The 25,249-nt window shown below is 43.6% G+C and overlaps 1 protein-coding gene across 3 annotated transcripts; it reads left to right on the forward strand.

Moving 5' to 3' along the window:
• The first annotated feature begins 234 nt into the window (after positions 1-234).
• Positions 235-25,249, forward strand: spats2 (spermatogenesis associated serine rich 2). 3 transcript variants are annotated; one of them, XM_084389255.1, is made up of 13 exons: positions 235-378; positions 2,803-2,854; positions 8,286-8,365; positions 8,564-8,672; positions 9,157-9,206; positions 10,104-10,338; positions 10,407-10,580; positions 17,938-18,073; positions 20,460-20,518; positions 22,975-23,084; positions 23,179-23,281; positions 23,368-23,513; positions 23,602-25,249. In XM_084389255.1, the coding sequence occupies exons 2-13, from the start codon at positions 2,830-2,832 to the stop codon at positions 23,974-23,976; spliced, it is 1,602 nt and encodes a 533-aa protein (XP_084245381.1). In that variant the 5' UTR covers positions 235-378; positions 2,803-2,829; the 3' UTR covers positions 23,977-25,249. The 3 variants fall into 3 exon arrangements, with proteins under 3 accessions (XP_084245381.1, XP_084245382.1, XP_084245383.1); XM_084389256.1 differs by lacking the exon at positions 235-378 and adding an exon at positions 949-1,127; XM_084389257.1 differs by lacking the exon at positions 235-378 and adding an exon at positions 956-1,054.

Below are 25,249 nucleotides of genomic sequence, written 5' to 3' on the forward strand. Positions count from 1 at the left end.
GTAGTTTGTTCTACAATATAGATTACATACACGTCAAACATGGATTTTGTAAGAGTTTTCTAGAAACAGTAAAGGCTCTTCGTCTCATTCAGCTCATAAATGTTTACTTTGCAGGTTTAATTGTCAACGTGTACCTCCTGTTTGATCAATATTGAATTTTTAGTTTTAATGAACCTCGATGGTATTAGTGGCTCTGTCACGCGCGCGGATATAAACCAGGCCGGAAGTGACTGGGGGGCGCGCGCTGGCTGAGCGGAAGTGACGCATGAGCCGGCTGGAAGAAAAGACAGACGTTCGCACATAAGCGATCGCAGGAAAGTCCAATAAAAGAACAAACACTGCATGTGTGCGCGCCACAGATTCCTGCAGGGTTTTCAGGTAAGGGTTTTTCCTCATCAGTCTCGCGATCAGACGCTTCTGTTGTCCGTCATGCAACGCGAACGCGAACACCAGCTTTCACACGTTTGGAATGTAAATAGCAGCGAAAGTGTTTATTCATTCTTGTGTTTTTCTGCGCTGTTTTCATCTGCTCGTCATTGGTGTGTGTTTCTCTCGGTTAGCATACAGTAGCTCAGCGGCTAGCGGAGGCGTTGCTAAGATACTGCCACATATGCGTCGCGCGAGCCGCGATATTATTGATAATATGAACGCGCTCCTCCAATCACGCGCGTTATTATAAACTCGTTCGATCTAGTGAGGAATGAAATGCAAATAGAGGGAGAATAATATTTGTTTTAGCATGAATACATCCAGATGTGTGAATAAATGCCATCAGTGATGAGGGAACTGTAACATAAACAGAGTTTCAGAAGCTTCATTGGAGGATCCGCGTGCAGTGATTTTGACACCTGTCAATCATCGCTCACAGCTGTAGATGTGGCGTGTGCAGTGCCACGTCACCGCGCTTCCCGCCTCAGGGATTCAGGATCTTCCGGCTCGGTTTCCCTTGTTCCGCGGAACCGGATCCGGTAACTCTGAGGATCAGGAATGGTTCCCGCTCACTGCTGGAATACTGATTGCGTCACAGATTCTGATGCTGGGCTTCACCTCTAAAGTAAACAGTGTTCGTGTTCCTCTGGGTGTAAATATAGCGCTGAATGCGGCCTCACCTGTTCGACGGCACACAGGTGTGTGTGTGTGCGTGTGTGTGACGCAGAGACGGGCGTGTGCGTGATTCCGAGTGTGTGCGTGTTTGCATAGTTTAAGTTTCTTTTTCCTGAGAAAGCGAGTCTTATGGTTATTGCGCTCATAGAGAGAGTCTGGCTGAGAGACTTCACTGCTCTACTGAGGTACTGTGTGTGAGAGAGAGGGGATCTACTGAGGTACTGTGTGAGAGGGAGAGAGGGGATCTACTGAGGTACTGTGTGTGTGTGTGTGTGTGTGTGTGTGTGTGTGTGTGAGAGAGAGAGAGGGACTCTACTGAGGTACTGTGTGAGAGGGAGAGAGGGGATCTACTGAGGTACTGTGTGTGTGTGTGTGTGTGTGTGAGAGAGAGAGAGGGACTCTACTGAGGTACTGTGTGAGAGGGAGAGAGGGGATCTACTGAGGTACTGTGTGTGTGTGTGTGTGTGTGTGTGTGTGTGTGTGTGAGAGAGAGAGAGGGACTCTACTGAGGTACTGTGTGTGTGAGAGAGAGAGAGAGAGAGAGGGGCTCTACTGAGGTACTGTGTGTGTGTGTGTGTGTGTGTGTGTGTGTGAGAGAGAGAGAGAGAGAGAGAGAGAGGGGCTCTACTGAGGTACTGTGTGTGAGAGAGGGGATCTACTGAGGTACTGTGTGTGAGAGGGAGAGAGGGGATCTACTGAGGTACTGTGTGTGTGTGTGTGTGTGTGTGTGTGAGAGAGAGAGGGACTCTACTGAGGTACTGTGTGTGTGTGTGTGTGTGAGAGAGAGAGAGAGAGAGAGAGAGAGAGAGAGAGGGGCTCTACTGAGGTACTGTGTGTGTGAGAGAGAGAGAGAGAGAGAGAGAGAGAGAGAGAGAGAGGGGGGCTCTACTGAGGTACTGTGTGTGAGAGAGAGAGAGGGACTCTACTGAGGTACTGTGTGTGTGTGAGAGAGAGAGAGAGAGAGAGAGGGGCTCTACTGAGGTACTGTGTGTGTGAGAGAGAGAGAGGGGCTCTACTGAGGTACTGTGTGTGTGAGAGAGAGAGAGAGAGAGAGAGGGGCTCTACTGAGGTACAGAACGTGTGTGTGAGAGAGAGAGAGAGAGAGAGAGAGAGAGGGGCTCTACTGAGGTACTGTGTGTGTGAGAGAGAGAGAGAGAGAGGTTCTACTGAGGTACAGAACGTGTGTGAGAGAGAGAGAGCGCGAGAAAGAGTGGCTCTACTGAGGTACAGAACTTGTGTGTGTGTGTGTGCGCGCGTCTTAAGGCCCATTCACATCAAGGATGATAACTGTAAAGATAAAGATATAGTTCTAAAAATTAATAAAACTATAACGATAAAGATATGAGGAACGATATCGTTGGGATCACTTTCAGAACGATTTTTTTTTCCAGCTGTGGAAAGATAAAACACTGACAGCCAATCTGAATCCACTCGAATTTAAAGGTCTTGCGCTTTTAAAATGACAGACGACATTGCGGAGAAGTTAATTGCAGAGGTCCAGAAAAATGGAGGAGGCGGGGGGGGTGGCGTCAGGTTCTCTGACGGTTCACGGTTTCTCTTTTCATCGCTTCACTTCTGAGCAACTAGCAAATGCAAATACTGTCTAAATGTTCCTCTGCGTTCCTGTTCTAAGATTTGAAGTGGAAACATTAAACACAATGTCACTTGTTTAACTGCAGATTTTCTCTCTCCCTGTAGAATTGCAGCTGACTGAAGAAGAGGAGGATGGCGAGGAAGAGCGGTTATAAAGGTGGGTTTATATGGCCGCTGGGTGAAACATCACAGAAGAGAGATATCGCAGTAGTTCTGAAGATATAAAGTTTAGCCTAGTTTTCTAAAGTTTCTTGAGTTTTGAAGCTGCTTTCAGACGCTCCTGTCGTTTAACGGTGAGCACCGTAGCCAATCAGGGTCTTTCGCCGGGTACCGTAGCCAATCAGGGTCTTTCGCCGGGTACCGTAGCCAATCAGGGTCTATCGCGCTGAGCATCGTAGCCAATCAGGGTCTATCGCTGAGCACCGTAGCCATTCAGGGTCTATCGCCGGGTATCGTAGCCATTCAGGGTCTATCGCCGGGTATCGTAGCCAATCAGGGTCTATCGCTGAGCACCGTAGCTATTCAGGGTCTATCGCCGGGTATCGTAGCCAATCGGTCTATCGCTGAGCATCGTAGCCAATCAGGGTCTATCGCTGAGCATCGTAGCCAATCAGGGTCTATCGCTGAGCACCATAGCCAGTCAGGGTCTATCGCTGAGCATCGTAGCCAATCAGGGTCTATCGCTGAGCACCATAGCCAGTCAGGGTCTATCGCTGAGCATCGTAGCCAATCAGGGTCTATCGCTGAGCATCGTAGCCAATCAGGGTCTATCACTGAGCACCATAGCCAGTCAGGGTCTATCACTGAGCATCGTAGCCAATCAGGGTCTATCACTGAGCACCATAGCCAGTCAGGGTCTATCGCTGAGCATCGTAGCCAATCAGGGTCTATCGCTGAGCACCATAGCCAGTCAGGGTCTATCGCTGAGCATCGTAGCCAATCAGCCAGCCAAGTGGAGCCGTTCGGCCCGATGGTTATTGCGGTTAGAACTCGCTTTGTTTGTCTTAACTTTTTGTAGGAACAATGCACTTTTTCTATAGTTTTTCACATTTTTATATTTGTATGTTTAAGTATGTACTTTGCAGCTATAGCTGTTCTACATAGATCTAGATTTCTCTATCATGGCAGTGACCAATGAAGAGCCGTCGTCCTGCTCGCCGATGATCTGAAACGTGTTTCTGTCCCAGTGCTTTTATTAGTTTTATCTTACATTTGACTTTCTGTTGTTAGAGACCATTAAAGCACTGATAACATCATCTGTGCCTTTTGTTTATGGCTTTTATCTTGGTTCCGAGAGGTTTTGTTGCCTGCATTCAGAGTTAGAGCAGATGCGGGAGAAAGTGGTCATGTGACCCGCTGATTCACTCTTTCTGTCGGGCTTGAACGCTCTGGGACTGCTGGATGCCATTCAGATGAGGATCTTTGGAGTCTTTGGTAGAAACACAAATCACGTCAAAGACTAGACTACGTTTGCACTCGATGAAACATTTCTTTACTTCTTTCTGTGCAGTTTAGATGCTCTGTCTGCAGTCTCCAGTTTTGTTTGGCAAATGAAAACTTTGCGTTTCAATGACTTTGCAAATTCCTGGCCTGAACTCTGATCGAGTGTGTGTGTGTGTGTGTGTGGCGGGGCTAAACGGAGCAAAACACACTGTAAACTGTAAGCTGCAGCATCTTTTGAACAGCCTTTGACCCGATTAAAACACACGTCACTGCAGTCCGGCTGCTTTATGGCTGGGATTTCTAACCAGCTGTATGTCTTATCAGTTTCACTGTTCAAGGGCTTGAGAAATATTGCTTAAAGGGAAATCCGCACACTACAGCTTTAAAGATTCCTTGTGTAAATTGTAGGTCTGCCTTTTTGTAATTAAAGAGTAACTCAACCCCTGGTCAGAGCCTGACTCCACCCACTGGCAATATTAGAAAAATGCTGGAAAAGTGGGCAGAGCCCAGCGGAGATGGAGGGGATGAACCGAGGGCGGGGCTGAGCGGGGGGGGCGTGCACCTGAGACCCGCGTTTCAATAGCGCGCGCTCTCCGTGGGCGTGTTCACATTAGCAGATAATGAGTTGCAATGAGAACGACTGACATCTTTATATTTTCATACAGATTACATAAACAGAGAATATTTGTTTTCGTTTTAAATTAGATCATTTAATAGCAGAGACTTAAATGTTTATAAAGATATATTGCTTATCCCTGTGTGACTAGTATTCGCTGAGTTTTGTTTAAATTTAGAGACGTGCTCCAGAAAAAAAAAGCATAAAGCATACCCTGTTTATTTTCTTTATTTTACAAAAGCTCAATGTTTTGTTTCGATTTGTAAGTGGACACATAAAAAAAGTAGACATTTTACAGTTTAAAAAAAAAAATTTCTTAAGTCTGTATGACCATAAATGACGGAGTATTTTCCACTCCACTAACCCTAACCACTGTACTAAATGCAGATAAAGCTAATGCTAAAAATCTACGTTAACTTGAAGCTATCCTAACTGATGCAAGACTATGCTACTAACTAACTATGCTTCTAACAATACTCAGGCATGAAAACTCCTCACCTTTCGGCGAAATTCGCCGTTTTAAAACCAAAATGGGTCACCTACGTGATTTGTGCAGATCAGATGAGAAAATATTTTGGGGTGGTGGGGGGGGTCGTGAGAGAATCTTTTCAATGAAAATCTCAAATGAAGATCACGGAACTCCAGCTTATATATATATATATATATATATACATATACACACACACACTCACCTAAAGGATTATTAGGAACACCATACTAATACTGTGTTTGACCCCCTTTCGCCTTCAGAACTGCCTTAATTCTACGTGGCATTGATTCAACAAGGTGCTGAAAGCATTCTTTAGAAATGTTGGCCCATATTGATAGGATAGCATCTTGCAGTTGATGGAGATTTGTGGGATGCACATCCAGGGCACGAAGCTCCTGTTCCACCACATCCCAAAGATGCTCTATTGGGTTGAGATCTGGTGACTGTGGGGGCCATTTTAGTACAGTGAACTCACTGTCATGTTCAAGAAACCAATTTGAAATGATTCGAGCTTTGTGACATGGTGCATTATCCTGCTGGAAGTAGCCATCAGAGGATGGGTACATGGTGGTCATAAAGGGATGGACATGGTCAGAAACAATGCTCAGGTAGGCCGTGGCATTTAAACGATGCCCAATTGGCACTAAGGGGCCTAAAGTGTGCCAAGAAAACATCCCCCACACCATTACACCACCACCACCAGCCTGCACAGTGGTAACAAGGCATGATGGATCCATGTTCTCATTCTGTTTACGCCAAATTCTGACTCAACAGAAATCGAGACTCATCAGACCAGGCAACATTTTCAGTCAAAGTTGCTCTTCTATCAGCTTGAATCAGTCGGCCCATTCTCCTCTGACCTCTAGCATCAACAAGGCATTTTCGCCCACAGGACTGCCGCATACTGGATGTTTTTCCCTTTTCACACCATTCTTTGTAAACCCTAGAAATGGTTGTGCGTGAAAATCCCAGTAACTGAGCAGATTGTGAAATACTCAGACCGGCCCGTCTGGCACCAACAACCATGCCACGCTCAAAATTGCTTAAATCACCTTTCTTTCCCATTCTGACATTCAGTTTGGAGTTCAGGAGATTGTCTTGACCAGGACCACACCCCTAAATGCATTGAAGCAACTGCCATGTGATTGGTTGATTAGATAATTGCATTAATGAGAAATTGAACAGGTGTTCCTAATAATCTTTTAGATGAGTGTGTGTATGTATGTATATATGTATATATATGTGTGTATATAGCAATACAATATACCGGTATTGGCGATATTGGCATTTTCTAGACGCAGCGCTCGTCCGCGCCCGCGCAGCTAGAATGAAACACTCCATCCACACCCGAAAAAAGTAAGCTGAGCTCGCCAGTATTAACAACAGAGTTCTTCGGCTTCAAAGAAAACAGCACCTTAGAGGTGGTCGCACACCGGACGAGAAGCGCAGCGCCACGTCTTTAAAATTCGAACACATTCTGTATGAGTGTACACACACCGGACGAGAAGCACAGCGCGGTTCTATTCGGCGTCTGTCCGCGGCGCCCAGCAACGGCTCAGGACCTTGTTCAAAATCCTGCCGCGACACAGAGCGCAGAAAAAAGTGTTCAGATCACAGACTCAGCAACTATTGTATTTAATTGTACAGTATAATCATAACATAGTACAGACATTATCTCAATTCCATAATGTCCTTAAACATAATGATATTGCTGGCCATAAACTGAGAAAGTGCGTGTCCGGTGTGCAATACCTCGAGTTATCATAGACGCGACGCGGCTATTATTTTACTAGTCATCATGGAATGGGAAACGTGACATTAACTGTTAACAGGGGGTTTCTGTGTTCATATATTTAATAAAGGGTGATTATTAAAATTAAGAACCCCGTTTTCTTTACTTATCTTATTTTTGTATTTGTATTTGCACTTGATTTTTTTAATTCAAATCTGCTATCTGCATGACTTTATTGGCGCCAGTGCAACAACAGGTTTAAGAGCTTTTCAGTTCTTCAGGAAACCTTCAGACAGCGTTTGGCTTCAGTTTGAAACCAGATAAACTTCACATGCTTGTCTTCCTTCACAAAAATTTGCCATAGATTGAGTACGCAAGAAGTAAAAATGCATGTGCCTTGTGTTTATCAGTATCCTTATGTTTTTTGGGTAAAAAAGAAAAACTATATAAACAAAGTAAAAATTAATTTGACTGATAATAATTTGACCCCCCCTAAGATTCTAGATATCGCGATATATCGATATCGTGAATTCTTTTGGCCACAATAACCGTGGTGTGAAAAATCTAACATCGTGACAGCCCTAATATATATATATATATATATATATATATATATATATATATATATATATATATATATATATATATATATATATATATATATATATATATATATATATATATATATATATATATATATATATATATATATATATATATATATATATAAATATAAACGTGACTTCACTGGAGTGCCGTAGAGCTCATTCAAACGACCACACATTGCTTTTATCAAATGCTTTTTAAATTATTATTATTTTTTTTTTATTTTTTTTTTTATCCTTGCGGTTTTCAGTTTTGTTGTGTATTTTATTGAGAGGAAAGTGTGCAGCACATATTTACATATTCATCATATTCATCTAGCCGTCGCTCTCAGCAGTGTAAGGCTGCTCATGTATTTCAAACTTCGTTTTACCCCTAAAAGAAGAACGATAAAGAACTTTGCTGTGAGTATATCGGGGGGCCCTTAATGTGAGTGTGAACTTAGCAAAAATACAAGAATGGGATTGGAAGTTGATTGCAGCAGATACTTCATATTAAATGATTCTGATTTGGATCGGGGCAGAAAACCCTAATCGAGATTCGGGACGTCCCTCCCTGGCTCTACTCTTGACCTACATATTTTTTGGGAAAAGCTTTAACCGAGATCCTCTGCCAAGACTCTCTCCGCTGATGAAGTCAAGCTGCGATTTCAGCTGAACACGTGGACATCTCTAAGAATGTTTCCTCCCCTCTTCTTCCTCCAGATGTGTCAGGAGTGGTGTTCGACACGCACTCAAAAATGGTGATGTCTCAAGGAGGAACTTTTGAGAAGATGAAAGAAAAGGTACTAATGGCTTCTTGTCTTTGTCTTGGGGACCGTTTACACAGAACGAGAGGCGCTAATGGTTCTGAGTGAACGGCCCCTGCCAGCCTCATAATGCAATGTGAGATTTGTTGGCTGTTATTTATGATGCTCTGTGTCCGTGTTTTTCACTCTTCCAATGAACCGGGCGGCTCGACTCACTGTTTTTGCTCTTGTCAGATAAATGCTGTGCGAGCTGTGGTTCCCAATAAGAGCAATAATGAGATCGCTCTGGTGCTGCAGCACTTCGAGAACTGCGTGGATCGAGCGGTGCAGGCGTTTGTTGAAGGTACAAACACACACTTTGCAAATGTTGCTCCATTGGCCCTTTTCACATTTCCGGGTTTCTCAGAAGCAGAAGTCATCATAGTTGCGTAAACTTCTACACTGGTGAATGAGACTACATTACCACATAGTGAATACTGTTCCCAATTGCTCAAATAGCAGTAGAAAAACTAAATAGTTTTTTCACAACTTTCAAAATAGGAAAAAAAGATAGAAAGTGTTTTTTGACAGCAGGTTTACCATCACTCCCACAGCCGCTGTATTAGAAACACACTCACAGCAGCATTAACTAGTTTTTTTTTGCAATTTTTGTAATTTAATGCAGAGTTAATATAATACAAAGTTTTTTTTTTTTAAATGTACATGCATATATAAAAACAAAAGCAAAAATATAAAAAACAAGTCATCTGTGAAAAAAGTCCATTTAGTGTGATCTCAGGGTCACATGACTGCTCTCATTGCTGTGTTGTGTGTGCGCGCTCTCTCAGGTAGTGCCGTGGAGATCCTGAAGGAGTGGAATACCACTGGGAAAAAGAAGGTGAGGAAGTCATAATGTATGATGATCATGAAATAAAACATGCAATTTAACCCCTGTGTCCTTCAGGATAGTTTTGTCTTTTAAATTTTTTTGTTATAATTTTCCCTGTTAATTCCAAATGCATAAATAATGGCAGAAGTGTGTATTTTTATTGGAATTTTAATATTTCACCCTCATTTCCTTTCATAAATCTATTTTACAGTAGGTACCCAAAATATTTGCACTGTAGGACCTTAAGGACAAAAATGTCCCCATTGAAATTCATTAAAACTGCAAACAAAATTTTGAATTGTAGGGTGAACTGTTAAATGATTCAGTCTTTGTTAATGGGCTTTCATTTTGTTAGCAAGGCTTCAAAATGTTTTTGTACTTTTTATTTTTATTATTTTTATTTTTATTTATTTATTATTATTACCAGAAAGGCCCATGTTCTCAGGCCTATAAAGCAAATACTCACTTTTTGTGTGAGAGTGTGTGTGTGAGAGATTATACTGCGATCTGCCAGCTGCTGTCTTTACCGTTGCAGCTTTGCTGGCATATAATGAAAAAAGTAAATGTTTCACAATTGTTGAACACAATTTTTTATAGATTTATGGCTTTGATTTTCCAGCAGTTTTTGAGTTCAAAATGCTTTATAAAATATATATATTTTTATATAAAAATAAGTCATAAACTAAAATCTCTAACTTTTTTTTTTTTTTCACTTCAACAATAATCTGTCTTTTTGTTGTACTCTCAAAACCTCAGAGTAACTATTTTAAAATTGGTTAACGACAATTTTACACAAAAGGGTTAAACGTGTATGTGATGCAAGGTGGGATAAAGTTTAATAATCCATGCCGGCTGCCTGTCTTCCTGCTGTTCTTCAGTGTTACATGCGTTTGCTCTGATTCACAGCCCAAGAAGAAGAAGAAGCCGAAAGCACAGAGCGATGTTCCCGCAGACGCGACTCCTGCCGAATCTCCCCCAGACGCGGAGTGTCAGGAGGCTGTGAACGGCTTCCATGCGAACGGTTCTGCGGCAGCCGAGTGCGAGTCCCTGGACTCTCTGAGTGAGCAGCTGGACTGTGTTTCTCTGGACGCAGCGGAGCTCGATGCCGAGACTGCTGTCCCGGAGGCTTCAGAGGCCACAGGTGTGTTAGCTGAGGTCATGTGATGCTCTTCTGTCTCCTGCTGGTGCTGACGGGGTTAATCTCTGCAGGTGGAGAGGTCATGTCCTCATCAAGCCCCGGAACCACTGACGGGCCGCGGCAGAACCATCACGGTTTCCGTAGTAACAAGTCTCAGTCCAAGCCGGTTTCCAGCTCCCAGAATCCCTCGATGCCCATTCCTTTCGAAGACGCATGGCGAGGTTCTGCTGCCAAGAAGATCACTGGTAATTTGTTTATGACTTTTGTGTGACTGATTTGCTGTCGTTAGTCTCCCTGTCTGCTCTGAACATAACCGGGTGAATGAGAACCTGTGTGATGCTGAGGCGAAGTTCTTCCGGCTGTTTCATTGGCGGTTTAAATAAAAGGAAAGTTCATCTTGAGAGGATGATCAGAGGGTTAGTGACCCGTGGCGGACCCTGGCATCGGCACTATAGGCTGAGGTCAACCCTAACCCATCGGCACTATAGGCTGAGGTTAACCGTAACCTAACCCTAACCGTGGCGGACCCTGGCATCGGCACTATAGGCTGAGGTCAACCCTAACCCATCGGCACTATAGGCTGAGGTTAACCCTAACCGTGGCGGACCCTGGCATCGGCACTATAGGCTGAGGTCAACCCTAACCCATCGGCACTACAGGCTGAGGTTAACTGTAACCCTAACCCTAAGGAAGAGCAGCACGACTCCACATCAGTCCTACACACAGGCAACACATAAACCAGAACCTCTACTGATCGCTAGTCTAAGCATGCGAAAGTTTGACGAAATTACAAACAAATAATCCTGTCATGTGACGTATCAAAATGGAGCTTGCGTTCAATGGGAGCACAATGTGCCTGTGAAATAAAAATAAAAAACAGGCGTGAGAGAAGCGTGAGCAACGGTGAAATGTTGTTTACATGACTGGAAGCTGTTTGACCTCGTCTACGATTCTAACACTTTCACAAGAGATTGAAGTTTGTATGTTATAAGCTATATTAACACTAAAGGGTTAGTTTCAGTTACTTCTCAATTTTATTGCATGATTTTTGTGTTGCAGGAAAAGCGTGTATTTCATATCAATGTTCTTTAAGTAGTGCAGTGAAATGATGCCTCTGCGACACAAAGCCTTACTATGGAAACAGCAATTTATGGTGTATGTGGTTGTAAATGGACACAAAGGCTCTTTGTTTTGGGTTTAAGACCTAATGATTGATCATTGCAAAAATCGCCAGAATAGGCAACTGATTGTTCCAGTGATCGGTAGATTAGTTGATTATCAAAGTAATTGTTAATTGCACAGGCCCTCCAGGAGGTTTTTTTTTTTTTTTTTTTTTTTTGGATCAAAATGACTGATTTTGTGGTGGTAATTTCCAGAAATTTGTGAAAAAAGTGCGAATATTTTGTTTTATTTTTATATATTTTATAATTAGGACATCACATTTACCATAATAGTATTATGTCAGATGCACAATAGTCATACATGACACAAATCACAAACAAAATGCATAAAGCTTGTTTATTTTGGTCTAATCAAATTCTCATCAAATTAACTTTTAAAACAACCTATGGGCAATTTTTCTACCTGACCTATGTAAATATTAACAGCAGGTGTAGTAATTTATACTGTAGAACTGTGTAAATCCTGAGTTGAGGGGTCCTGAGCTGCAAAAGGCAACCAGTTACTTACAGTGCGGCGTTTTGCATGGCGTCCCCACTGCGTAGGCTATAGCTACGCAATACGAAGTGACCGTTCGAAAGGGAACTACTCGGTTACTATCGTAACCTCGGTTCACTGAGAGGGAACGAGTATTGCGTAGCCGGCCGCACTATAGTAACCTGGCAAGTTGTCGCTTCAGTCGTTAAACCTGCTAAAATGGCGTTTTTCGGGGACTAATATCATAGACGGTAAAGAATAATATAGGTTAAGGCCACGCCCCCTTGGCGGGCTCCCGCACCATTGGATGTGCAGTTGCCGCAGCACAGCCAATGAGTGAGCCAGACACTCACTGTGCTAGCTGTGCCGCTGCAAAATGCGTTTTACATTATAGGCTTCAGTAAAACGAGGAAAAGCAACATCTGTATCCACGTAAAAATGCATTGAAACTTTAATTAAACTAGAGATATTTCAATTGGGTGATTATAATTTAATGTTTTGTGAGGTCTTTTTCATTTTTGTGATTATTTTGCGGTTAAATTAGAAATTATGCAGGATCGAAAAAAATTGAGACATTTTGTTGATTTTGCGTTGTATTCAGCGATCGCGAAAAACTGGAGGGACTGATTGCAGTCCTAACAGACGCGTGTTTGAGGCGGAGGGCAGGCGTACAGATTAATGCCCATTGGTGGATTGATTCTCTGTTACTGTTAGCATTGGGAACGAGCATTTAGCCTAAGGGTTAGCCGCATCTACTCGTTCTTTACTCCACGTTTGAATAATAGTGCAGTGATCATGCCTAAAATTACACAAATGGAAATATGGGAATAAAGGTGTCATCAATGTGACATACATGATTCATCATCATAATAATGAGGCTTTTTAAACTTGTGTGTGTGTCTGTGTGTGTGTGTCTGTGTGTGTGTGTCTGTGTGTGTGTGTCTGTGTGTGTGTGTGTGTCTGTGTGTGTGTGTGTGTCTGTGTGTGTGTGTGTGTGTGTGTGTGTGTCTGTGTCTGTGTGTGTGTGTGTGTCTGTGTGTGTGTGTGTGTGTCTGTGTGTGTGTGTCTGTGTGTGTGTGTGTCTGTGTGTGTGTGTGTCTGTGTGTCTGTGTGTCTGTGTGTCTGTGTGTCTGTGTGTGTCTGTGTGTGTCTGTGTGTGTCTGTCTGTGTGTGTCTGTCTGTGTGTGTCTGTCTGTGTGTCTCTGTGTGTGTGTCTCTGTGTGTGTGTGTCTGTGTGTGTGTGTCTGTCTGTCTGTCTGTCTGTCTGTGTGTGTGTATCTGTCTGTGTGTGTGTGTCCAAACTGGACCCAATATTAACTTAAATCTTTAAAGATTTTCTGATTTCTGATTAAATGAAAAATTGCGCCGTTTAATAGGCTACTGATGTAGCCTAAAACACTTAGGCTAAGTTAAGATCAAAATTTTGTCTTCTCATATTATGACTTTTACTTTAAAACAGAGAAATATCTGACACTGAGCAGAAATATTTAACACACACAGAAGAATCAGAATCAGAAAGAGCTTTATTGCCAAGTATGCTTGCGCATACGAGGAATTTGTCTTGGTGACAGTAGCTTCCAGTACACATACAATATAAAGTGACAAGACAAGTAACATAGGTATAAATAAAAAAATAGAAAAAATAAAAATAAAAAGATTATAAATTATAAATATATATAAAGTTATAAGGTGCTATAATGAAATGTCTGAGGGAAGTATTGCACATGTTTGTTCCACAGTAGCGGAACATTTAAGTGTTCATGAGGTAGATGGCCTGGGGAAAGAAACTTTTCCTGTGTCTGGTTGTTTTTGTGCTCGGTGCTCTGTAGCGTCGACCAGACGGTAACAGTTCAAACAGAAAGTGTGCTGGGTGTGACGGGTCCAGAGTGATTTTGCGAGCCCTTTTACTCACTCTGGATGAGTGCAGTACTTTGAGTGTGGGAAGGGTAGTGCCAGTGATTCGCTCAGCAGTCCGAACTATCCGCTGTAGTCTACGGAGGTCGGTTTTGGTAGCAGAGCCGAACCAGACGGTGATGGAAGTGCAGAGGATGGACTGGATGACAGCTGAGTAGAACTGTACGAGCAGCTCCTGTGGCAGGTTGAATTTCCTCAGCTGACGCAGGAAGTACAGTCTCTGTTGGGCTTTCTTCACAATAGAGTCTATGTGAGTGTCCCACTTCAGATCCTGAGAGATGGTGGTGCCCAGGAACCTGAATGACTCTACTGCAGTCACAGTGCTGTCCATGATGGTGAGTGAAGGGAGTGCAGGGGGGTTTCTCCTGAAGTCCACGATCATCTCCACTGTTTTGAGCGTGTTCAGCTCCAGGTTGTTATAACTGCACCAAAGAGCCAGCTGCTCCACCTCCTGTCTGTACGCAGACTCGTCACCATTCCGGATGAGTCCGATAACAGTAGTGTCGTCCGCAAACTTCAGGAGCTTGACAGAGGTGTCTTTAGAGGTGCAGTCATTTGTGTACAGGGAGAAGAGCAGTGGTGAGAGAACACATCCCTGTGGAGCACCGGTGCTGATGGTGCGGCTGTCGGACGTTTTTTGCCCATTCTGACTAGCTGTTGTCTGTCTGTCAGAAAGCTGGTGATCCATTGACAGATGGAGCTAGGGACAGAGAGCTGGGTCAGTTTGGTCTGGAGCAGTGATGGGACGATGGTGTTGAAGGCAGAACTAAAGTCCACGAACAGAATCCTTGCATAGGTCCCTGGTTTGTCCAGATGTTGTAGGGTGTAATGCAGTCCCATATTGACCACATCATCCACAGACCGGTTTGCTCTGTAGGCAAACTGCAGGGGGTCCAGCAAGGGTCCAGTGATGTCCTTCAGATATGCTAACACCAGTCTTTCGAATGACTTCATGGCCACAGATGTTAAGGCAACAGGTCTGTAGTCATTGAGTCCTGTGATCTTTGGTTTCTTCGGGATTGGGATGATGGTGGAGCGTTTAAAGCAGAAAGGGACTTTGCACTGCTCCAGTGATCTGTTGAAGATCAGTGAGAAGATAGAGGCCAGCTGGTCAGCGCAGGTTTTCAGACAGGCTGGTGAAACACCGTCTGGGCCTGGTGCTTTCCTTCTCTTCTGTTTCCTGAAGATCTGACGCACATTATCCTCACTGATCTGAAGTGCAGGGGGGGAGAAGAGGGGGATGGCTGGAGGTGTTGATGGCTGTGTAGAGAGATGGTCAGGGCGGGTATGGGGTGTCTGATCGGGGGTCTCAAATCTACAGTAAAAGACATTCAGCTCGTTCGCAAGATGCTTATTGCTGTCGATGCTGGGGGATGGTGTCTTGTAGTTGGTAATGTCTTTCAGGCCTTTCCACACTGATGCAGGGTCGTTGGAGGAAAACTGGTTTTCCAGCTTTTTGGCATAGCTCTTCTTAGCCACTTCAATCTCCTTTGTCAATGTGTTCCTGGCCTGATTATACAAGATCCTATCCCCACTCCTGTAGGCATCTTCTTTGACCTGACGAAGCTGTCTGAGTTTTGGTGTGAACCATGGTTTATCATTGTTGAATGATAAGTAAGTCCTGGTAGGGATGCATAAATCCTCACAGAAACTGATGTATGATGTTACAGTCTCTGTGAGCTCGTCCAGATCGCTGGCAGCAGCTTCAAAAACACTCCAGTCAGTGCATTCAAAACAGGCTTGTAAGACCTGCTCTGTGTCGTTGGTCCATCTCTTTACAGTCCTTATTACTGGCTTAGCAGTTTTAAGTTTTTGCCTGTAAGTTGGTAGAAGATGAACCAGGCAGTGATCGGAAAGTCCTAGAGCTGCTCTGGCGACGGAGCGATATGCATCCTTTGTTGTGGTGTAGCAATGGTCCAAAATATTATTGTCTCTGGTGGGGCATGTAATGTGCTGTTTGAATTTAGGCAGTTCACGTGTGAGTTTTGCCTGATTAAAGTCTCAGAGAATGATAAGAACAGAGTCCGGGTGTTGTTGTTCTGTTTCTGTGATCAGATCAGCCAGCTGTTGCAGCGCCGTACTCACGTGTGCTTGCGGTGGAATGTAAACACTGATGAGAACGAGCGAGGAAAACTCCCGCGGCGAGTAGAACGGCTTACAGTTAATGAAAAGCACTTCCACATCAGGACAGCACATCTTCCTTAACACAGTTACATCAGTACACCACCTTCTGTTGATGTAAAAGCATGTCCCACCACCGCGCGTTTTCCCCGTTGACTCCATATCGCGATCCGCTCTGAACAGCTGAAAGTCCGGTAGATGTAACGCGCTGTCCGGAATGGCTTCGTTCAGCCAGGTTTCCGTGAAACACAGAGCAGCAGAGTTGGTAAAGTCCTTGTTTTTGCGTGAGAGCAGAAGTAGTTCGTCCATTTTGTTAGGGAGAGAGCGGACATTCGCCAGATGGATGCTAGGCAGCGCCGTTCTGAATCCGCGCTGCCTGAGCTTAACGAGTGTGCCGGCTCGCTTCCCACGCCTGCGCGTCTTATACTGTTTCCACAGTGCAGCGGCACAACCGACGACAATGTTCCGCAAAACGCCAGAAGAATCAAAAACTGGTTGGTGATCAGTTGGTGTGCACTGCCGAATGTTCAGCAGTTCGTCCCTGGTATAACTGATAGCGAATGACAAACATAAAACAGGACAAACTAACAAAAACAGTGTAACAACTGGAGAGCTCAACACCGAGGCAGCCATCCGCGGCGCCATCTTGGATCGTGACCAGTATAGCCTCATATAAATATACTTGATATACTTCATACTTGAAAGTTTCGTTCTTATTCGGTCTCGTTACTACCGTTTACGTCGGAACCGGTTCCCTATTGGAACCGGGTTTCGGTACCCAACCCTAGGGGTTAAGGTTCAATTATTGCTGTCTTATTAAAATTAATAAAGGGTTTCCATACTACATAACAATTATCAGTCTTCTTTTTTTAAGGAAAATCTAATTTTTTCGAGTTGAAGGTGGTGTATAACATCTCTAATCAGGACAGAGCAGGGAGGTGGATTTCTTTATTTACAGTTGAGCAAAATCAATCTACGTGCTAAGAGTGTGACAAGCACAATACACTGTATTTTAGACAGATCCACACTGTCACTGCTGACACCAAAAATAGCCATAACTGGGTCTGGGTCTAGTGGTTTTCCCAACACCTTTGACAGTAATTGAAAAACTGAAATCCAATAACTACGAATATTAGGACACTTCCAAAACATATGTCCTAGTGATGCTAGCGTTAGACTGCATCTATCGCATAATGGGTCCAGAGAAGAGAACATCCTCGAGAGCTTTAGTTTAGACAGATGAAGTCTATGTAAGATCTTGAACTGTATTAAACCGTGTCTATACACAAAGAAGAGTGAACCCGCTCTTGTGCTTCTTCCCATTACAAATTTATTTTATTACAAAATAAGGCAACAGTAAAAAATAGAATGAAAATAATTAAAGAAAATAGCAGTGTTTCTGTATTCATCAACAAGATCAGTGTGTAAAGCAAGATGCATGGTTGGGAGTGTAATGCAATGTTGAAGCTGAAATGTAAATGCATAAGGTAACAAAATACGCAAACAAAGTCCCAGTCCCCTCTCTCGGCTCAGTTGGTGATCTCTTCAGAAGCGTCTAAGGCACTGTCACAGGTGTTTCCAGTTGACTGTCAATTGAGGTAATTAGTGGGTTCAGGTACCAAACCGCAATTCCCAAAACCAACAGCAGAGGTCGTCACAAAGGATATTCCTCCTTTGATAAATGGATTCTGTAAAAACAGTGTGTCCATCTGAGAGTTTGTTAGTTTAAAATGTTTAATTGTTGACGATGCCCAGTGGCTTGTAGTTTTGTGGCTCATGCGTCACAAGCACACGGACAGATACTCGAGGGAACACTAGTACACTCTTCATGCTCGGAGTGACCTTAGATGTTGTGCTCTTTTAGGGGACTGTGTGAAAGTCTAGTGTTGTAAATGTTTGGTGTTTTGTCAGGGCCGAACGTGGATCGCTCCGTGAAGGACCTGCAGAGATGTGCGGCGTCACTGTCTCGCTACAGAGTCGTGGTGAAGGACGAGATGGACTTATCTATCAAGAGAATGAAGCAGACGTTTGCTGAGCTGCAGAGCTGGTATCTCTCTCTCTCTCTCTCACACACACACACACACACACACACACACACACACACACACACACACACTCATACACGCATTCACTAGGGGTGTGCCATATCATACCGTCCACGATAATACCGGTATAAATTTTTCCGTGATAAAAAAGTGTCATATCGCGATATCACTGATATAGCGACGTAATGACGTATGGCACATTACGTTCCCTAGCACGCACAACAACAACACCTGTCTGAGCGTGAGAACAGCAAGCCAGCCTCCAATGACGATCAAATCAATAATTTTAAAACTTTCTCCAAGACGCAATTTTACCAACCGCGTGTGTGTTCAGCGGTGCCGCGTCCTCTCTCTCTCGCTCTCAAAATGGGTTGCACAAGTCAAGCGTCGATACCACACTCTTGTGTTTAGCAGTCCGGACACGACGGAATTGTCTTTTGTCACTTGCATCGTAACTAAAGTTGATCATTTTCACTTCTTTTTAAGTCTTATCAGTTTAAACATTTGCGATTTTTAAACTATTCAGTACTCTCGCGCGCTCTGTTTATTCTGCGTGCATACATACAGTAAAGCCGTCTCACAAACAGCTCGCGAGTAACAAAAGTTCTTTTTCGCGGATTATATCGCTTTAACGCGCAAAATTGTGTAAAAATTCCGGTCATGGTTAGTATATTCATAAACGGTCGGTTGTGTCTGAAATAAGCATAAAACGCGTGTGACAGACAGTAGGCCTATAATGAAAACAGTAATGGATCCGGGCACTAGCTCTAAACGTGACAGCAGCCATATGTGTCTGTCATTAATGTTGTCGTCAAAACAACAAAAGATGGCTTTCATTGTAAGGAATCAGAATTAATAGCCTATGTATTTAATTTAGTCAGGACTCTCAGTGTTATTTTACATTTGATTACCTTATCCAGTTTCTGTAGCATTTCTGAATACTAGTTGTTAGACCTACCCAAAAACTTTCCTCTTTATTTGTATCTTTATTATTTTGTATATATTTTTTACTACTTTTTTCAATTTAATTCAAAGATTGAAATCAAGCTTTCCTTGTGTTGTGTAAACTCTTAAAAACAAAATTACCCAATTGTAAAAACACAATGAGTGAGCAAACATTTAGGTGAGATAAATGTAATAAAAAAAAATTGTCTACATTTTCTTTTTTTTCTATATCGTCATAAATATCATTATCGCAAATATTCTTGAAATATCGTGATATAATTTTGAGGCTGTATCGCCCACCCCTAGCATTCACACACCGTAACACGCTCACGCGTGCACTAACACACTTACACACGCATTGACACATTCACGCATGCACTAACACACTCACACACTCAGACTCATGCACACGCATTCACACATACACTAACACACTTACGCTCATGCATGCACTAACACTCACGCACGCGCACCCATGCTCATGCATGTACTAACAGGCATTCACACATGCACTAACACACCAACGCACACGCATACAGTAACACACTAACACTCACGCATTCACACATACACTAACACACTTGCGCTCATGCATGTACTAACAGGCATTCACACATGCACTAACACACCAACGCACACGCATACAGTAACACACTAACACTCACGCATTCACACATACACTAACACACTTGCGCTCATGCATGTACTAACAGGCATTCACACATACACTAACACACTTACGCTCATGCATGCACTAACACTCACGCACGCGCACCCATGCTCATGCATGTACTAACAGGCATTCACACATGCACTAACACACCAACGCACACGCATACAGTAACACACTAACACTCACGCATTCACACAAACACTAACACACTCATGCATACATTAACACGCTCATGCATGCACTTACACTCACGCACGCACATGCATTCAGTAACACACTCGTGCACGCATTCATACATACACTAACACACTCACGCATTCACACATACACTAACACACTCACGCATTCACACATACACTAACACACTCGTCTTCATCTGTATAGGTACTTATTCTCCTGTCTTCACTCTTTGCTCATCACCAAACACTACAGAGCATCAAACTACTGAAAGAAAGTATTTATTTATATTTTACTTGGAGTCATGTAATGAAGTAGATCTATATGAGTTCTGTTAATGTCTTAAACTTAGGGAAAGGACAGAAGCCGTTAATCCCTGATTGTTACACACGAGGAAATCTGAACTGTGACCAGCAGGTTTATGCCAAACTTTAGCAAACAGACTCAGCAAAGCATTTAGACGTGCAAATAATCTCAGGGTGTCATATGGATACGTTTATGAGCAGCGGATGCAAACCAGCAGTTCAAAATCAAGTCAAGTGTTTATTCAGCATGAGATCTGTTTGTCTCTAATGTTCCTGTTCTCTGTTCAGTCTCATGGATCGAGAGGTGGCGCTTCTCGGCGAGATGGACAAAGTCAAAGCAGAAGCCAGTGAGTAGAGTGACCGCACTGCTATCTGTCAGTGTGTCTGTTCTGTCAATAACTGTTGGCTAGGGCTGCATGAGATCTGTACGGGCCAGCCAACACAGTTTGAAACGCACCTGATTCTGATTAATTGCAAGGTTTAACAATCATAGTGTGAAAGTTTATCACTTGCATGTATTTTAGGTTCTGTCAGTTTAAACATTTAAAGGAGTCATAACCTGCAATTTTCACTTTTCCACGAGAATCAATGTATGTTATGATCGACTAATGATTATACACTGGCCGGGAAGGCGATATTTAAAAGTGAAAGCGTTTGTTTACCTCAGGGTAAATAAACCAGCGCGCGTGCACGCGCACTCAAATACGAGATTTTGATTTCAGCTCCCTCTTGACGTCATGAGGTAGTAGGATATACCATATATGAACACCGCAGCAGGAAGCCCCCCTTCCCCTCTCCCCCTCATATTCAGTTCAGTCGAGAAAGATGGAGAAACCGAGTGCACACCGGACTTGCTCTGTGGTTGATTGCCATAAAAAACATGTAAATGTGTTTTATCTCCCAAAATCGGACGAAACTATCAGGGACCAGTGGATGAAATTCATTTTTAATGACGCTGTCCCAACAACCCTTTCAACTGGCGTGCAGAGCCATATAGAGCGTCCACGACAGCCAAAACATCGCATTGATCTCGCGAGACAATAATGCTTTCAGAAATAAGGGTAAAAGTAGGTCTGTTTATTTTTTTTTTCACTTTTCTTTTTTAGAAGGGCCTGAAAGACTATAATACAGCAGTAGGTATCCAATGTAATACTAGGTTATGACTCCTTTAAGTGATTTTCTCATTTGAGAACATAAAGACATGAAAGAGAACTCAATTTGGAATTTGTGTTCTGTTTTCTCTGCATGTGCAATATCACTTTTGTAGCTTCAACAAAGATTAGTCAATTTATGCAGTAAAGACTAGACTATGCAGTGTTTTACATTTGATTGTTCAATTTCTGTACCGGAATACTGTTAGACTTACCTGAAAACAATGTTTCTATTTAACTGTTTATTTATTAAATTTGTTTCTTTGTTCTATTGTGTTTATCTATGCTTGTCATTTATAATTTTCTATGTAGATTCACTCCACTACAAAATCACCCTGATCATTCTAGAATGATTAATTACTTGAAATAGAGCTAATCATCTGGTGAAACTGTTTTCATATTGCAATATATATTGCAGAAAAATAAAATATTGCAGTCAGTTTTTTCCAGTATCGTCTGGAAACAAGTCCTGTACACAACAGCAGGATAGAGCGCTACACAACAGCAGGATAGAGCGCTACACAACAGCAGGATAGAGCGCTACACAACAGCAGGATAGAGCGCTACACAACAGCAGGATAGAGCGCTACACAACAGCAGGATAGAGCGCTACACAACAGCAGGATAGAGCGCTACACAACAGCAGGATAGAGCGCTACACAACAGCAGGATAGAGCGCTACACAACAGCAGGATAGAGCGCTACACAACAGCAGGATAGAGCGCTACACAACAGCAGGATAGAGCGCTACACAACAGCAGGATAGAGCGCTACACAACAGCAGGATAGAGCGCTACACAACAGCAGGATAGAGCGCTACACAACAGCAGGATAGAGCGCTACACAATCATTTTCTCGTGGCAGAGCACATTGTCAGTCTAACATATTTTATTGGATTTCTAGTCCTGGCTAAAAAAATTTTTATATTCAGTTCATTCCTGTGAAAGGGTTCTTAATCAAGTTAATCTAAATGTAGGATTAGAAATGTTGAAAAAAAAAAAAAGGTCTTAAATCTTTAGTTTCCATTTTAATTTGAATTACTCAAGCATGGTTTTCGCCAGGAAAGTAGCCAAAGTTAACATGTCAAACAAACAAACGTGCCGACAGTGTTTTCATGCTGGAGCTTCACACACATCTCCACTGTTCTGGGCTCCCCTTAGCCCTTGCCTGTCCAATGTAGAAACGCACAAGTCTTTTCAAATAAACTGTCAGGACTCCTAAACGAGCAGTGAAACAGATATTGGACAGATATTCTCCAGCCGCTGAACAGGTTTAGGCTGCGTCACGTTTTGCCGGCTCCTGCTAGTGGATTCTGTAATGGACCGTCTGACTGCAAAAGGAGTCTTTCTCTCTTTGAAATTGTTTTATAATTAACAAACGTTGCAAAATTTTAAATTTAAATCTGTTATTATTATTGTTTATTTCATTTTGATGGAGGGTCTTCAATGTATGAATTGGACACAAGAATACACTCCTGATTGTTGTCTTGAAGTCATTTTCTGCAGTCATTAGTCACGTGCCACTTACGACTCCTGCGATTGGCTCAGAAACGCGTGTCCTTGATGTTCCAGTAGTTTGAGTCAGCAGCAGTGTTTGTGTGAGATCACTGTGTTCAGTGAAGATGATCAGGTGTGTGTGTGTGTGTGTGACAGTGGCGATTCTGGACGGGCGTCAGAAGAGAGCGGAGGCGCTGAAGAGACTGGCTGACCAATCAGCATCACTGACTGAAGAACAGCTGACTGAACTACGAGCTGACATTAAGGTGAACACACACACACACACACGGCAGTTTAAAACATTACAAACATCTCTTTTCTTCAGCAGTTGCCTCATGTCATGTCTCTCTCTCTCTCCAGCACTTTGTCAGTGAGCGCAAGTATGACGAGGATCTTGGTAAAGCTGTGAAATTCTCCCATGATCTGGAGCCTCTGAAGTGCAGCATCATGTCTTTCGGATCAGGTGCGGCAGGGAACAGGACTGTGTGTTTTCCATATTAATGAACGTATGAAGTGTTGATGTGTGTGTGTGTGTGTGTGTGTGCGCAGTGTATCATCCTCAGACGAGCTACTCCAGCCGTTCTCGCTGTAGCTCCTCCTCCTCCGTCACAGCCTCAGTTCCTGTCCAAGCTCCTCCCCCCTCTGAGCCTCAGGCCTCCTCGTACACGGGCCGCCCCGGTGGGCCACACAAACAGGTGAGGAGTCGCACATGCTCATTTATTCCAGCTGTCATGTGCTCTTTCTGAACTGGCACATGTCTGTCTCTGTCTCTCTGCCGTGCAGATCTTCCAGGGCAACAGGCGCTTCATTCACGGTTACCAGGGAAACCAGCGCTATAATGGAAACACCCACCCTGAGCGAAACCCTGGCCGAAGCAACTACCGTAACCAGGGAGAGCGCAGTCACCAGAGTGACCTCACATCCCAGCTGGCCAATAGGGCGAGACCCCAGAGTGACATCACATCCCAGCCGGCCAATAGGGCGAGACCCCAGAGTGACCTCACATCCCAGCCGACCAATAGAGCGAGACCCCAGAGTGACCTCACATCCCAGCCAGCCAATAGTGTGCGAGGCTCCGCCCACTCCTCAGGCTATCGCTCGGATCGCCCCGCCCACAACGGGCTTCCACAGAGGCAACCGCGGACGCCCTGCCCGTGATGAACTCACACACACACATACACACACACACACACACACACACACACCGGTCAGATGAAGAGAAATATCAAGTTTACATCTGAGTTGAGCTGCGGCCCGACTTCTGCTCTTCATTCTTCTCTTGCTCTTCTTTTCCTCCTGTCTGTCTGAGCTTCTCACATTAGAGTCAGTGTTAGTCTCAGTAGTTCCTGTGAGTGTTTCTCGTGGGCTTCCTCTTTCATATCGTACATGTCGAAGAGTTTTCAGCACGTTTGTTATTCACATACCAGATGATCAACACTAAGATGGCAGGCCGAGTTTGTCACTAAGCTCGTTTAGTGGGCTGAGCGTAGTTTGTGTCAGTTGTTAGAGATGTTAGTCCACAGTGTCTCTCCATGCTCACGATATTACCTCACGCATCTCCTCCTCACGCATCTCCTCCTCACGCATCTCCTCCTCACGCATCTCCTCCTCACGCATCTCCTCCTCACGCATCTCCTCCTCACGCATCTCTCCTCCTCACGCATCTCTCCTCCTCACGCATCTCTCCTCCTCACGCATCTCCTCCTCACGCATCTCCTCCTCACGCATCTCCTCCTCACGCATCTCCTCCTCACGCATCTCCTCCTCACGCATCTCCTCCTCACGCATCTCCTCCTCACGCATCTCCTCCTCACGCATCTCCTCCTCATCTCATGCTCTTCTTCCGCTCACAACGTCCGCTTCCTCTTGCCTTCCTGAAAGACTCTCGTTGGAAAGAATCTGCGCTTGCTTTGAATGCTGGAATATCAGATTCACAAGCGTCTGTGTGTTTGATCAGGATGTAGAAAAGCTCTTCTGTCTGTCAGGAGATCTGGATTGCTTTGCTCACGTTAATTCAGACTCTGTCTCACTTTTCTTGGGTTGCTTGATGTTCTGATGATCAGCATCTTTTCAGCTCAATCCTGTATATATGTAAACTATATGTATAATGATTTTGTAGCCTCTGGCCATGTATGTAGTGCGATTTATTAGTTCTCTGATTGAACTCTGTTATCAAGCAACTTCAGTTCTTCCTCATGTATAGAGAAAGAGACTTGTTTTTGTTTTTCCAAATGATCTGAGACCGCTGTAATCAAGTGCCTTCAGTCATTCGCTTTCACCATCCCGTTCCTTCTGCTCCGGTTCGGACCAAAGACATCAAATGCTCCTGTCGTGCGATTGCACTAGCGAACACTCATCGTCTTTCTGGCTAATTGACCTACTTGCTTTTCCTTTATTATAAATAAAGAAGGATTGGTAGCAAATGCTTAAA

Source organism: Rutilus rutilus (genome assembly GCF_951802725.1).
Source record: "Rutilus rutilus genome assembly, chromosome: 19".
Taxonomy (NCBI): Eukaryota; Metazoa; Chordata; class Actinopteri; order Cypriniformes; family Leuciscidae; genus Rutilus; species Rutilus rutilus.

Coding starts and splice junctions, on each gene's coding strand:
- spats2 (XM_084389255.1), top strand. CDS start 2,830: ATGGCGAGGAAGAGCGGTTATAAAG. Junction 10,339..10,406: donor GGAGGCTTCAGAGGCCACAG/GTGTGTTAGCTG, acceptor TAATCTCTGCAG/GTGGAGAGGTCATGTCCTCA. Junction 18,074..20,459: donor TTTGCTGAGCTGCAGAGCTG/GTATCTCTCTCT, acceptor TTCTCTGTTCAG/TCTCATGGATCGAGAGGTGG.